Source organism: Capsicum annuum, chromosome 2 (assembly GCF_002878395.1).
Source record: "Capsicum annuum cultivar UCD-10X-F1 chromosome 2, UCD10Xv1.1, whole genome shotgun sequence".
In the NCBI taxonomy this organism is placed as follows: domain Eukaryota; kingdom Viridiplantae; phylum Streptophyta; class Magnoliopsida; order Solanales; family Solanaceae; genus Capsicum; species Capsicum annuum.
The window spans coordinates 135,156,957-135,168,871 of record NC_061112.1 but is presented as its reverse complement, the minus strand read 5'-3'; the positions used below and the strand labels follow the sequence as shown (position 1 = coordinate 135,168,871).

At 38.2% G+C, this 11,915-nt stretch overlaps 3 protein-coding genes across 4 annotated transcripts; 2 read left to right on the top strand and 1 right to left on the bottom strand.

Annotated features, from left to right (window-relative positions):
• The first annotated feature begins 259 nt into the window (after window positions 1–259).
• LOC107859636 (protein REVEILLE 1) lies at window positions 260–4,366 on the top strand. 2 transcript variants are annotated; one of them, XM_016704698.2, is made up of 6 exons: window positions 260–1,001; window positions 2,148–2,282; window positions 2,376–2,487; window positions 2,572–2,633; window positions 2,787–3,200; window positions 3,308–4,366. In XM_016704698.2, the coding sequence occupies exons 1-6, from the start codon at window positions 990–992 to the stop codon at window positions 4,052–4,054; spliced, it is 1,482 nt and encodes a 493-aa protein (XP_016560184.2). In that variant the 5' UTR covers window positions 260–989; the 3' UTR covers window positions 4,055–4,366. The 2 variants fall into 2 exon arrangements, with proteins under 2 accessions (XP_016560184.2, XP_047263036.1); XM_047407080.1 differs by lacking the exons at window positions 260–1,001; window positions 2,148–2,282 and having other exon boundaries at window positions 2,572–2,682.
• Window positions 4,367–5,491: 1,125 nt separating this feature from the next.
• LOC107859635 (protein CLMP1) lies at window positions 5,492–8,776 on the top strand. Its single transcript, XM_016704697.2, has one exon. It carries the CDS (start codon window positions 5,987–5,989, stop codon window positions 8,327–8,329), a length of 2,343 nt encoding a protein of 780 aa, XP_016560183.1. The 5' UTR covers window positions 5,492–5,986; the 3' UTR covers window positions 8,330–8,776.
• Window positions 8,777–9,986: 1,210 nt separating this feature from the next.
• Window positions 9,987–11,637, bottom strand: LOC107859634 (1-aminocyclopropane-1-carboxylate oxidase-like). Its single transcript, NM_001324767.1, has 4 exons — window positions 11,479–11,637; window positions 11,169–11,395; window positions 10,623–10,956; window positions 9,987–10,536 (listed from the first exon to the last, which is right to left on the bottom strand). Exons 1-4 carry the CDS (start codon window positions 11,584–11,586, stop codon window positions 10,243–10,245), a joined length of 963 nt encoding a protein of 320 aa, NP_001311696.1. The 5' UTR covers window positions 11,587–11,637; the 3' UTR covers window positions 9,987–10,242.
• Between the last annotated feature and the right edge of the window lie 278 nt (window positions 11,638–11,915).

The following is an 11,915-nucleotide window of genomic DNA, read 5'->3' as shown; positions in this document are numbered from 1 at the left end:
CTGACACGTGGAGAAACCACAACTTGTTGCTTTTTCCAACTGTTAACTTGTGTCACATGGAATTAAAATTCGTTAATTTATAAAAAGTCGGAAAATTCAAAAGAAGGAAAGCCACGTGTAATTGAACGTGAGCCACAAGATATCATAGTTCTCTCGAGGTTTCTAAAACATAACTGTGATTTCCAATTTTACCCTTTTACGTGGCACTTGTTCCCTCCTCATTTTCTTTAACTTGTTCTCCCCTTAATTATTTTAACCCAAAAAATATTTCTTACAATCTTTGCCTTTGTCGCTTCTAACTTCTTCCTTCTTCTTCATATACTCTCACTATACTTTTGTTCTTTAATACTATTTTTTGTATTCTAGGAAAGTTTTGTTCTTCTTTTTTTCGTGTGTGTGTGTGTCAGCTCACTCTGTAAGATTGAGGCTTTGTGGAGTTATTGCCTATTGGTTATTAAAATTAACATTTTTCACTTATTGGACTGTTTATAAGCAAACCCTTCTGTTAAAGATTCAATCTTTTTATTCTTGAGGGTGGTTTTTTTTTTCTATTGATGAGATTATTTTCTTCTGAATTTATTGCAATATTTATCAGATTTTTATGGTTATTGGGTTTTTCTCTGTGTGTGATGCTTTTTTTGGTGAGAAGGGTAAGTGGTTTTGATGTTTAATGGGGAAATTTAATGTCTGGTATTGGTGACTGTGCTGTGTGTGAACAGAGTTAAGAGGTGGTCTTATTTAGTGTATTGGGAATTTGGATCCTAAAGTTTCTGGGAATTCCTTGGATTTTGGAGTATAGATTGGTTGACTGGGAATTAGAGAGAGTGACAGTTGGTATTTTTGGGATCTGAAACTGAAGAGATTTGATTGGCTGAACAGTGGATTTTAATCTATTTTGGGAAAATAAGTGTGAGGAAAGATTTTGGTGATTTTGGTTCTAGAGGAATTTTAGCTGTTTGAGAAATTTTTCTTTGGTGGTATCTGCAGAAATGACTGATCAGGTTTGCCACTTTTTTACTTTTTATAGTACGTACTAATTTTCAGATGACATCTTGTGTGATTCTTTGTTTTCTTTACTGTTAGTTACATATGCATTGTTCTTTGTTTTTAGTACTACTAATTTAGAGTTGGGTTTTATTTTTATAAAAAAGGGTTGATGAAGTTGGAATTTTTCTACTCCCTTCATCCCCCCAAAAATATCTTAGTAGTACTATTTAAACAGTCAAAAGATATTTTCTTTGATCATATGTAGTTCACAAAGTATTTTTAAAAGAATTAAAGATTCTATGTCTGAATTCACACCAGACATTAGTTAGTTTGACCCTAGTATTCCAATTCCGAATCAAGACACTCTTTATAGGAGAGAGGGAGTAATAGAATGGCAGTTGGTGAAACTTGAGAGGAGTGAATATTAGCGTGATGAATCAGAACAGGTAGGTAATAGACATGTTTAATTCAGAGATGTCTCTGATGGTTAATAACGCTATTGCTCCCCGCGTGAGTTGCAACTTATCCTAATTAATCTATAGTGGATTGATTATAATTTTGAAACCAAGTTGCGTTTACAGCCTTTAGAATGTCTGTCCAGTAGTATAACAACATGCGCTGTGGTTCAGCAATTTCAACTGATCAACTGCGAGCTTGAGATTGATGTTGAAGTAGACAAAATAAGAGAAGAAAATTGCTAGTGTTGATAGTTGTTACTTGTTATCTTGTTTCTGTATATCTTAAAAAGAATTAGGGTCAATGGCTATATGCTTACAAAGGCCTTATTCACAATTTCACTAGGGGGGTAATGTAATAACACAGTAATACATCAAGATGGGAGGGCAGATTGTCATTTTCATTTGTTAGTTGCTGTATTTAGCCTTACACAAATGTTTCTTTTCGTGCTGCTGATGAGTGGTTGTTCATTTGCCAGACAATGCTTAATGTTTTTCTTGTTCTGTTCTTCTACATTCAAATGTTGTATACCTTGAATATAGACGAATGCACTGTCGTGTGTGATGTAATTTTCGCTTTCAAATTTCGGCAAGCTTTCGAGTACCACAGTATAGCGTGGCCATTATTTGTTTCAAAATTACAACAGGTAGAAGTGTTGAAGTTCTTTTTGAAGAAACTTCATCTCTCTATCTTGGTGATTTTAGGATCAAAGTGGAGAAAGTGGGGTGGACTCAATCCATTCCAGCAGGAATCAAATTTCGTCAGATGTGGGAGCATCATCAACAAGGAGCATCAAGCTGAAAGAGCAAGTTGCTTCTGCAGATGAATATGCTCCCAAGGTCTGTTGTTTTCCACATTCTCTGTGTCAACTACATTTTCCTTTCAAAACTCTTATCTGCATCTTGTCCATCGTTCTTTTTGGCTTAAAATAGGTCAGGAAGCCATACATCATTACAAAGCAAAGGGAGCGCTGGACAGAAGAAGAGCATAAAAAGTTCCTTGAGGCTTTGAAACTGTACGGTAGGGCATGGAGGCGTATAGAAGGTAGAAATGAAAAACTATTAATGTTTATTAGAGACATCTCTTGGTTATCATTGCATATTAACGGAGATCTTGATTAATTTTCAGAGCATGTGAGTACAAAGACTGCTGTGCAGATAAGGAGCCATGCTCAGAAGTTTTTCTCAAAGGTTTACTGCTCTTATAAACCCCCATTATATCTATATACCGCCTTTTGAAGTAAGTCATATTCTTTTATGACTCTTAAGGCGTGCAGTCAATGTTAAGTGCCATTTAGTTTTATGAAGCCATCTGTTGATTCCAAATGTGTTTATGGTGGTCAGGTTGTTCGTGAATCGAATAATGGTGATGCAAATTCGGTGAAACCGATTGAGATTCCTCCTCCTCGGCCTAAAAGAAAACCAATGCACCCTTATCCGCGTAAATTGGCTACTCCAGTTATAATTGGAACCCCAGTCCCTGAGAAATCAACAAGGTCTCTCACACCGAATGTGTCTATGTCTGAACAAGAGAACCAGTCCCCTACTTCTGTGTTGTCTGTACATGGTTCAGATGCCCTTGGCACGGTGGATTCAAGTAAGCGCCTTGGTAGCGCGTCACCTATATCATCAGCTGGTGATGGAAATGGAAATTCTGGTGATTTTGTACTTTCTGAACCACCCAATTCCATCCTAGAAGATAGCTCTTCCCCTGTTCAAGCAAATGCTAAAACAAATCCAGAAAACCAGACTTTCGTGGTACAACTACCTTTGATTCTGCATCTCTTTTTGTTTCCTTACCACTGCTAGAAATTTCTCATTTGACATCACTGCTTATAATTCTTCTATTTGATTCATATCTTCAGAAACTAGAGCTGTTTCCCCAAGATGATGATTTTGTTCAGGAAGGCTCAGCTGAGACGTCTTCTACTCAGTGTCTTAAGCTATTTGGTAAAACTGTGCTATTCACTGAATCTCAAAAACCGTCTTGTCCAACTCCTGGCCCATGCAAAATAGAAACGGGCTTGAATGATGAAGCATCATTGCCAGCAGTTTTGTGGAACGTAATGCCAATGAAATTTACTGCTGCTGATTCAGAATGTGCTTCACGTACCTTAACTCTTGGAACCCCCTCACCATTTTATATCTTGCCATCACAAAATGAAAACAAAAGGCCTACCGGATGCGCCTCTTCCACTCTTTTGCCATGGGGATCATCATGTGCATCTGCTTCATTTTCTTGCATTCAAGTGCTTAACCCAATTCCAGTAAAGGGGCGTCCAATCTTCAATGACAGAGATCTGGAAGACAAACAAAATCAGAAAGAAGGATCTTCTACTGGCTCTAACACTGAACCAGTAAGTGCAGAAACAGGTGGGGAAAAGAACATGGATATCGAAACTCAGAGTAGCCGACATCCATTGGAGAAGATGGGGAAAGACCGATCCTCCTTTAGACCTAGAGAAACCTTTAGCTTGGTGCAAAGAGCAAGTTCCACCAAGCGCATTAAGGGTTTTATTCCTTACAAGAGATGCTTAACAGAAAGCGGTATCAACTCCACAACACTAAGTGGTGAGGAAAGAGAAGAGCAGCGAACCCGTCTTTGCTTGTAGCTGGTTTCCTCCTGTTGTTTGCTTTAGCTCCGGTTACATTTAACAGCGTAGATTTTCCAGTAACATGGTGAGCATCTGATTTAGGTTCTGTGTAACTCTAAAATACGAAGTGCAGCAACGGAGTGACATCAAATGTTACTCTTCCTTGTAGCTTTTGCAGAAGCTGAGAAGAATATCTCATCTCTCCTAATTCTCCCCCTCCATTTTTTTCAAATGTTAAATACTGTAACTACATGTTCATGAGCTTCTGCTCTGGTAGAACTACAATTTTTAAATAACCTTCATCATAAAGAGCTACTGTCTCGGTTGAAACTGTGAATTTGCGAGTATTCAGCTTAAAGGCTTTTTATGCAAGAGGTCGGCATTTGCCTTGGGATGGTATCAGACAACTTCTGCACTCTTTTGAACTTGAATGTTCAGGCAATGATCGGTACAAACCAGTTTGTTCACTTCCATTTGTGCAAAAAAATTTCCAAAAATCCTAGAATTTCGGCCTCAATTGTTCAAATCTGTTTACATGGAGTTATGATGATGAGCTTTTTCTCTTGCAATACTGCTATCTCCATGTTGGTGGATGCTTCAATACATATGATTTTGTAGTTTTCTTCATTCTGTTACAAGTCTTGAAACTCTGAATTCATTTGTAAGGTTTTCATTTAAGATGTTCATTCTAATACAAGTATCATTCAATAATTTCACTACTTTTAACTCGTGACCTATAAGTCACGAGAAGGCAATTGTACTTTAAACTCTCTTTTAATTCTCGAAAACTACTGAACTCAAATATAATTACGTACAAATCAAGTAGTGAATCAGTGACGACATATAGAGAAGACACTGCAATTTGCAAGATTGATATTCCTGACCTGACCCTGGAAAGGGCATTCTAAGAATGGCTCTTCAAGGACGTCAATAGGCACAATGAAACTATTTATCTCTTCTTTTATTTTTTATTTTAAAAAGAAATCACTTTTATTTATCCATTTTAATATATCAAGACAAACATATTTTTTTTTTTTCCTATTTTACTCTTAATATTAATAATAATTACTCATGTTAAGTCATTTTACAATAATTCTATTAAGATTATACTCTGATTAATATAAATATTATGATGAAATATGTATTTGATCTTTTAAAGGATGTGAAAAGTTCATTAAGGACAAATACAAGTGAATTAAATGAATATCTTATTTAAAAGCTTAGATTTTTGGTCATATTTCAAACTAAAACAATTATGTCGAAGAAGAGTAATTTTGGATAGTGATGAAATAACAAGGGTTGAAGTGTGGAGTTAATTTATCGCTTTGACTAAGGTAAAAAGAGTTAATGGAGAAAGAATTAATTTGAGCCATCAATATAATGCATATATGAAACGATAACATAACATAATACTACGTTAAAAAGTAAATATTATCAAATCTTTACTTATTTCTTAAATTAAATTTTGTGTTTGATACAAAGAGAGTAATAATTTATCTTGCTAATATAAAATGAATAAGATCAACGGTGATTCTAGAATTTGATCAACCATCAGATGGTTCATAACATAGACCTCAATGGTGGGTCTCACCACAGGATACCCAATCCAAGTACTTGCCAAACTGAAGTCACCTATCTCGTCTAGGGTTTCAAACCCCAAACCTTTCCATTTACCTCTTGCTGTGCTTCTCCTCAAAATATAAATTTCATCCAATCAATCTTCTGGCTCTTCAACATTCATTCTCAAAACTCTAAATTTTGCACCAAAGGTGTGAACTTTATACATGTAAGTAGCTCTTTCTCTTCTCATTTCTTTTCACTCACTACTGTGTGAAAGTTGATTGATTTATATATAAATTAAGTACAATAAAATAAGTGGGATATTGGTTTATTCTGGCTCATTGGTAATAAAGATTCAATCTTCTTACAAGTTCCTATAGGAATTACTACATGGGGAAATCAGGTGGTAGGAAAAAGAAGGGGGGTGTTAGTCAAAATCAAAACCAGAACCAAGGGGCTGTTGGGAATAGCCATACTACTACACCTGTTGTTAATGGTAGTGTGGATTTGGACTCATCCATTTTCTCAAAAAGAGCCCATGAGCTGAAAGAAGAGGGAAATAGAAGGTTTCAGGCTAAGGATTATGTGGGTGCCCTTCAACAATATGAGAATGCTCTCAAACTTACACCAAAGGGACACCCTGATAGAGCTGTTTTTCATAGCAATAGGGCAGCCTGTTTGATGCAAATGAAGCCCATAGACTATGATTCTGTTGTTTCTGAATGTACTATGGCACTTCAAGTTCAGCCCCGTTTTGTTCGGGCTCTTCTACGAAGGGCTCGTGCATTTGAGGCTGTGGGGAAGTATGAAATGTCGATGCAAGACGTCCAGATACTATTGGGTGCTGATCCGAATCACCGAGATGCTTTGGAGCTTGCTGGACGATTGAGGATGGCACTTGGTCCTCGTCCAGAGGCCCAGCAGGACCTTCAGAGCCGCCCATCTCCAGCTGCACTTGGTGCTTCTGCTGTGGGTGCAGCTCCTATTGCTGGCTTAGGACCATGCTTACCTGCTAGGCCAATGTCTAAGAAGCCAGCATCTTCAGGTGGGGCTTCAGCTATATCAGTTAATAACAAGCCAGAGAAGCCATATCAAGTTACGCCAGCTGAAAATGGTCCTCAAGCCAAAGTTCAGTTGCCAAAGGTTGTTTTGAAGCCTTCAAGTGGTCCTTCCAGACCATCTACTGATCGCAATAAGGATGGACAAAGAGAGCAGGCATCTTTATCAGCATCAAGTGTTGTTCATGGACATTCTAAGGATGTTGCGATCCGCTGGAGGCCGTTGAAGCTTGTTTATGATCATGATATAAGGCTTGCCCAAATGCCTGTGAATTGCAGTTTTAGAGTGTTGAGGGATATTGTTAGCAGACGGTTCCCTATGTCAAAATCTGTTCTTGTTAAATACAAGGACAGTGATGGTGATTTAGTGACTATTACCTGTACGGCTGAACTTAGATCGGCAGAGTCTTCGGTTGATGGTTTACTGCCAAAAGACCCTGATGCAGATAAAACCGACTCCATTGGGATGTTAAGGTTGCATGTGGTTGAGGTGAGTCCTGAACAAGAGCCAGCCTTGTTGGAAGAGGAAGAGGAGAAGCCTGTTGAGAGCGAAGGGAGTAAAGGAGATGATAGTGGATCCCATTCTTCAATAAGTGATTCAATCGTTGAAACCGTGGAAAATGAGAGTAACAAGGTAGAGAAGGTCGCCACCAAAGAGAAAGCTGCTAGATCCGAAAATCTTGATTGCAAAGAGGTTGAAATGGATGACTGGCTTTTCGAGTTTGCTCAGTTGTTCAGGACCCATGTAGGCATTGATCCAGATGCTCACATTGATCTGCATGAGCTTGGGATGGAGCTTTGCTCTGAAGCCCTTGAGGAGACTGTGACTAGTGAAGAGGCTCAAGCTCTTTTTGACAAGGCTGCCTTAAAATTCCAGGAAGTGGCAGCTCTTGCTTTCTTCAACTGGGGAAATGTTCACATGTGCGCTGCAAGGAAGCGAATTCCAATTGATGATTCTGCTTCAAAGGAGATGATGGCGACACAGCTCCAATCAGCATATGACTGGGTGAAAGAAAAATATTCTCTGGCGAAAGAGAAATATGAGGAGGCACTTCTAATCAAACCAGACTTTTACGAGGGATTGCTGGCATTGGGGCAGCAGCAATTTGAAATGGCAAAACTTTACTGGTCCTTTATCTTGGCCAAGAAAGAGGACCTATCAAATTGGGATCCTACTCAGACTCTTGCGCTCTTTGACAGTGCAGAATTAAAAATGAAAGCTGCAACAGAAATGTGGGAGAAGATTGAAGAGCAGCGAGCTAATGAGCTAAAGGATCCTAGTGCCAGCAAGATTGATGAACTATTAAGGAGAAGGAAGAAGCAAGCAAGTGGTCTTGAAGGTGAGACATCAGCTGCTGCTGGTCCATCTGAAATTTCAGCAGACGAGGCTGCAGAGCAAGCTGCTGTTATGAGATCGCAGATCCATTTATTTTGGGGTAATATGCTCTTTGAACGCTCACAAGTTGAATGTAAGTTGTCTTTAGCTGGTTGGAAGAAAAACCTCGATACAGCAGTTGAGCGATTCAAGCTTGCCGGAGCTTCTGAGAGTGACATCTCAACAGTTTTGAAAAACCATTGTTCCAATGAGGGAGCTGCAGAGGGATCTAAACAAATGGTTGAGAACCCGAACACTGACGAAAGTGCTAATCACAAGAATGGCGCTACTCAAGCTTAGGATAGTGACCTGCTTTAGTTCTATTGGATTGCGCTGCCCATCGACCTGCGTTTGCATTTTTTCATGCATGTATCTGAAATGGAGCGACAAAAAGTTTTCACTTTTAGAAGAGTAGGTATCAGGAAGTCTGTCGTCTCGTCTCTGGTGGAGAACTGGAATCTTAATGTCCCCACTCTGAAGGTTCTGGCTTATGTATGTGTGCCAACAAGTTCCGACCGTCAGCCTGACGCTAATTTTTCTATATTGAGTTTTGCTTTATGAAATTTTTTTATTGATGCTATTAGAATTTTTTTTCTCTGCAGATTAGCATTTAATTCTGCTGTTATTGTGATAAAACAGCTCATGGTTTGAAACCATCAAGGATTTGTATTTCCAGTATTCATTTGCTCTTATGCTGTCGCGTATGAAACATTTGTTTGTGAAGAGAAACAGGAATTTTTCATACTACTTTCTCGCCTTTCCACTCCTGTTTTGAAGTTGTAATTTCTGATTGTCTGTATCATGGCTGAAGAGAAATGTCATTGTTGCTAGTCTTTCAGGTAGTTGAAATGTAGATGCTAATTGTCGAATTTCTCATAGATGGCAGTTTCCTTTGCTGTTGTTGCTTAGTTGTTCAGAAGCTGATATGTGAACTCTTTGTCTGCTGGGTGTCAAAAGTAGTGGGTTCAGATGAACCATAATGATGGATCCACCCCTGCCTCTTCTCTCCTGAATAAAGCGAACACAGTCTTAAACTTACATGCCTTGATGATGTTAAATATTTTACAGTATCTTATATTTTAACCGGTTGCAAACGATTGTTTACAACAAAGTATTAAATTAGGATAACTATGGACGCTTACCAGTTATTGGAGGTTGGTTTAGCATCATGATGTGATAGAACTGTTCAATAGCTATGTTTCTCGGATTCTTCAAAAATGCTTATCGGTGCGTATCTGATCCGACAACATTTTTGGAGAGTCCAAACAACATCATTTGTGCGCAGCTTTTGTTTACTTGTGTCTCCGTTTCCTCTCACATTTTGGATTCTGTTTCATGTGGATAACAGATCATTATCCACAGATAACTCTGTTTTATTCCAAAGTTCAAGTATCTTGTTTTTCCTTGTCCCTTTTCATGAGGGAATTTAAGGTGGTACACATAATTGTCAATCACTCGAACCGATAATGCAGAGCAGCTATCTATAGTACTATTGTGTCTTTTCCTTGTAAAATCAGAGTAGTTTGGTGTATATAAAAGATTAGTTCAGAACCCCATGAAAATGACAGTCATTATAGAAAAGGATAAAAGAAATACATTAACTTGAGGTTGTCAAGTTAGCTATGTCATCCAAATTCCTTTTTCAACAAAGTTTGAGTGTCCTTTTCTGTTTTTATACTAGTTGTGCTGCAACACATTCCCTTTTAGGTAAACGCGCATAAAGAGAACAAGCATTAACACATTATTTAACTTGCAGACACTTGTAATATAAAAATTTGTTGCACTAATATGCAATTTTATATGTTGTAACAGGTGATTTCTATGATTTGCATGTTACCGATCCATGTCTAGTATAAAAGGTTATTCGTAATTCACTTAGTGTAATCTTTCTTCATCCTGTCAGTGTATACTAGTTAAATGCAAAAGTTAATAAGTGATACAAAGAGTTTGTTTATTGCAAGCGTGGATTTCATTAGAAGTAAAAGAGGAAACTTTATAATATACCCCATAGAGAACAACTTCAGACAGCTCACTACCAGACATGAGACAATGACGCATCAAGAAACACAAGTTCCACAGAAACCTTACTACTTTAATCCATGATTAACAAAAAGACAACACAAACTCCACACCATTAGCAACCTTAACTTCTTAAATCCTCTTAATTAGTGTCCTATTAATGCATAAGCAAATCCACCCACCCTCAGATTATCTCAAACAGTTTCTATTGGACCTAAGTTGACAGTAGTCTCCATAGCCTTCATTGCTTCAAACCTAGGCTCCTTAGCCTGGAATTTGAGACCTGCATACAACTTCATATAATCTTCAAACACAAATTTTGGATACTTCAGTTTGTTCTCTTCTTCTGCCTTCTCAATCAACTCTGGTGCTGGAAATATGACAGCATCACTTCCTGGATTGTAGAAGGAAGCTAGAGACATCCTAGTGCCATCTTGTTGAGCAATCACTCTGTGCTCAACACTCTTGTATCTTCCATTAGTAATCACCTTTAATAATTTAAACAAAATCAAGTGAATCCAAAGAGTAAACAAAGGCAGGTTACCTGCTACAACACGCCAAAATGAATACATACCTCGAGCTGATCACCGAGGTTGATGACAATTGAGTGTTTCATAGGAGGGACATCAATCCAATTGCCATCTTTCAGCAATTGGAGCCCACTGACCTTGTCATCCTGGAAAAGCAGGATGATGCCACCAGCATCAGTGTGAGCGCGTAAGCCTTTGATCAGTTCCGGCTTGGGACAAGGAGGGTAGTTGCTAACTTTGGTTCCGAAAGTTGGACCCTTTGAGCCATAAAATGCCTTTTTCAGATAACCTTTCTCTAGGCCAAGATTCTCACACAGCAAGTCCAAAAGATTTTCAGCTAGTTTCTCTAGCTTCAGTGCAAATTCTTTCATAACATTCCTGTCATGAGGTTAGATATAATGTTAAGTTAGTAAAAAAGACAGAGCTACTAATCAAGACTAAGGATAAGCTAAGTGACAGGGTGAACAGATGCAAATCCCAGATAGTTGGAGTTAGCTTAGCATAGGTTCTGTTTATGTCAAAAATATGTTTTTTTAAAAACAATAATGAAAAGGGAAAGGATAAACATTGGATCTTTTTTTCTTTTGTACCTGTATTCATCATCCAGGTCTGGAACTTCATACACATTAGAAACAGGAAGATGTTTCAAGAAGAAAGTGCTTTCCCAATCAAGATCATTAATCTCAGTTTGGACAGCCTCAAGGCCTTTACTTGCCACCATTTCCTTAAACCTTTGTTCCATGCACTTCTTGTAATGCCCCTTAGTAAAGTTCTCTACTGCGTCCAGCAATTCATGGGAAATCCCATGATCCACAAGCTGTGGTATATAACAAAACTGTCAGAAACAAGAAAGCAACATTTGTTTTCAAGATCTTGTAGTTTAATAGTATACAATGTTACCTCAAAGAAACCCCAGTTCTCACATGCATCTTTGATTTTGTCCATTGTTTCAGCCCTTTTCTCAGTTTGAAGCAACCCCATATCCACAACTGGGAAAGTATTCTCCATTTTCTCAGTTTGCTAACTCTCTAGTTATGTCTTTAATTTGCTGTGTGTTTGGTATCTATTTTCTGTGCTGAGTGGAAAAGTAGTGTAGTAGAGAGGGGTATTTATAGGCCTTTAAGGTGGCAGCCAAGCAAATTAAATTGATAAAGGATTGGGTGAATTTTAATTTTTTTAAAAAAATGACACGTATCCTGGGTACGAAGAGACCTCTGTTTGGGAGCGCTTCCCCCCGATTGGGGCCTATGCGGCGCGAATCCGGATCAGTCGGGCTTCAATACGGGTATCGGACACCGGATGAGAAACCAAAATAAATAAAATTTGACATGTAAATA

What these genes read in the sequence shown, in the direction of transcription:
- LOC107859636 (XM_016704698.2), top strand. An exon ending in CTCAGAAGTTTTTCTCAAAG is followed by an intron (nt 2,634 to 2,786) that starts GTTTACTGCTCT and finishes TATGGTGGTCAG; the next exon opens with GTTGTTCGTGAATCGAATAA. An exon ending in CAGAAAACCAGACTTTCGTG is followed by an intron (nt 3,201 to 3,307) that starts GTACAACTACCT and finishes TCATATCTTCAG; the next exon opens with AAACTAGAGCTGTTTCCCCA.
- LOC107859635 (XM_016704697.2), top strand. Translation starts at nt 5,987, where the DNA reads ATGGGGAAATCAGGTGGTAGGAAAAAGAAGGGGGGTGTTAGTCAAAAT.
- LOC107859634 (NM_001324767.1), bottom strand. Translation starts at nt 11,586, where the DNA reads ATGGAGAATACTTTCCCAGTTGTGGATATGGGGTTGCTTCAAACTGAG. An exon ending in AGAACTGGGGTTTCTTTGAG is followed by an intron (nt 11,396 to 11,478) that starts GTAACATTGTAT and finishes TATATACCACAG; the next exon opens with CTTGTGGATCATGGGATTTC. An exon ending in GACCTGGATGATGAATACAG is followed by an intron (nt 10,957 to 11,168) that starts GTACAAAAGAAA and finishes ACCTCATGACAG; the next exon opens with GAATGTTATGAAAGAATTTG.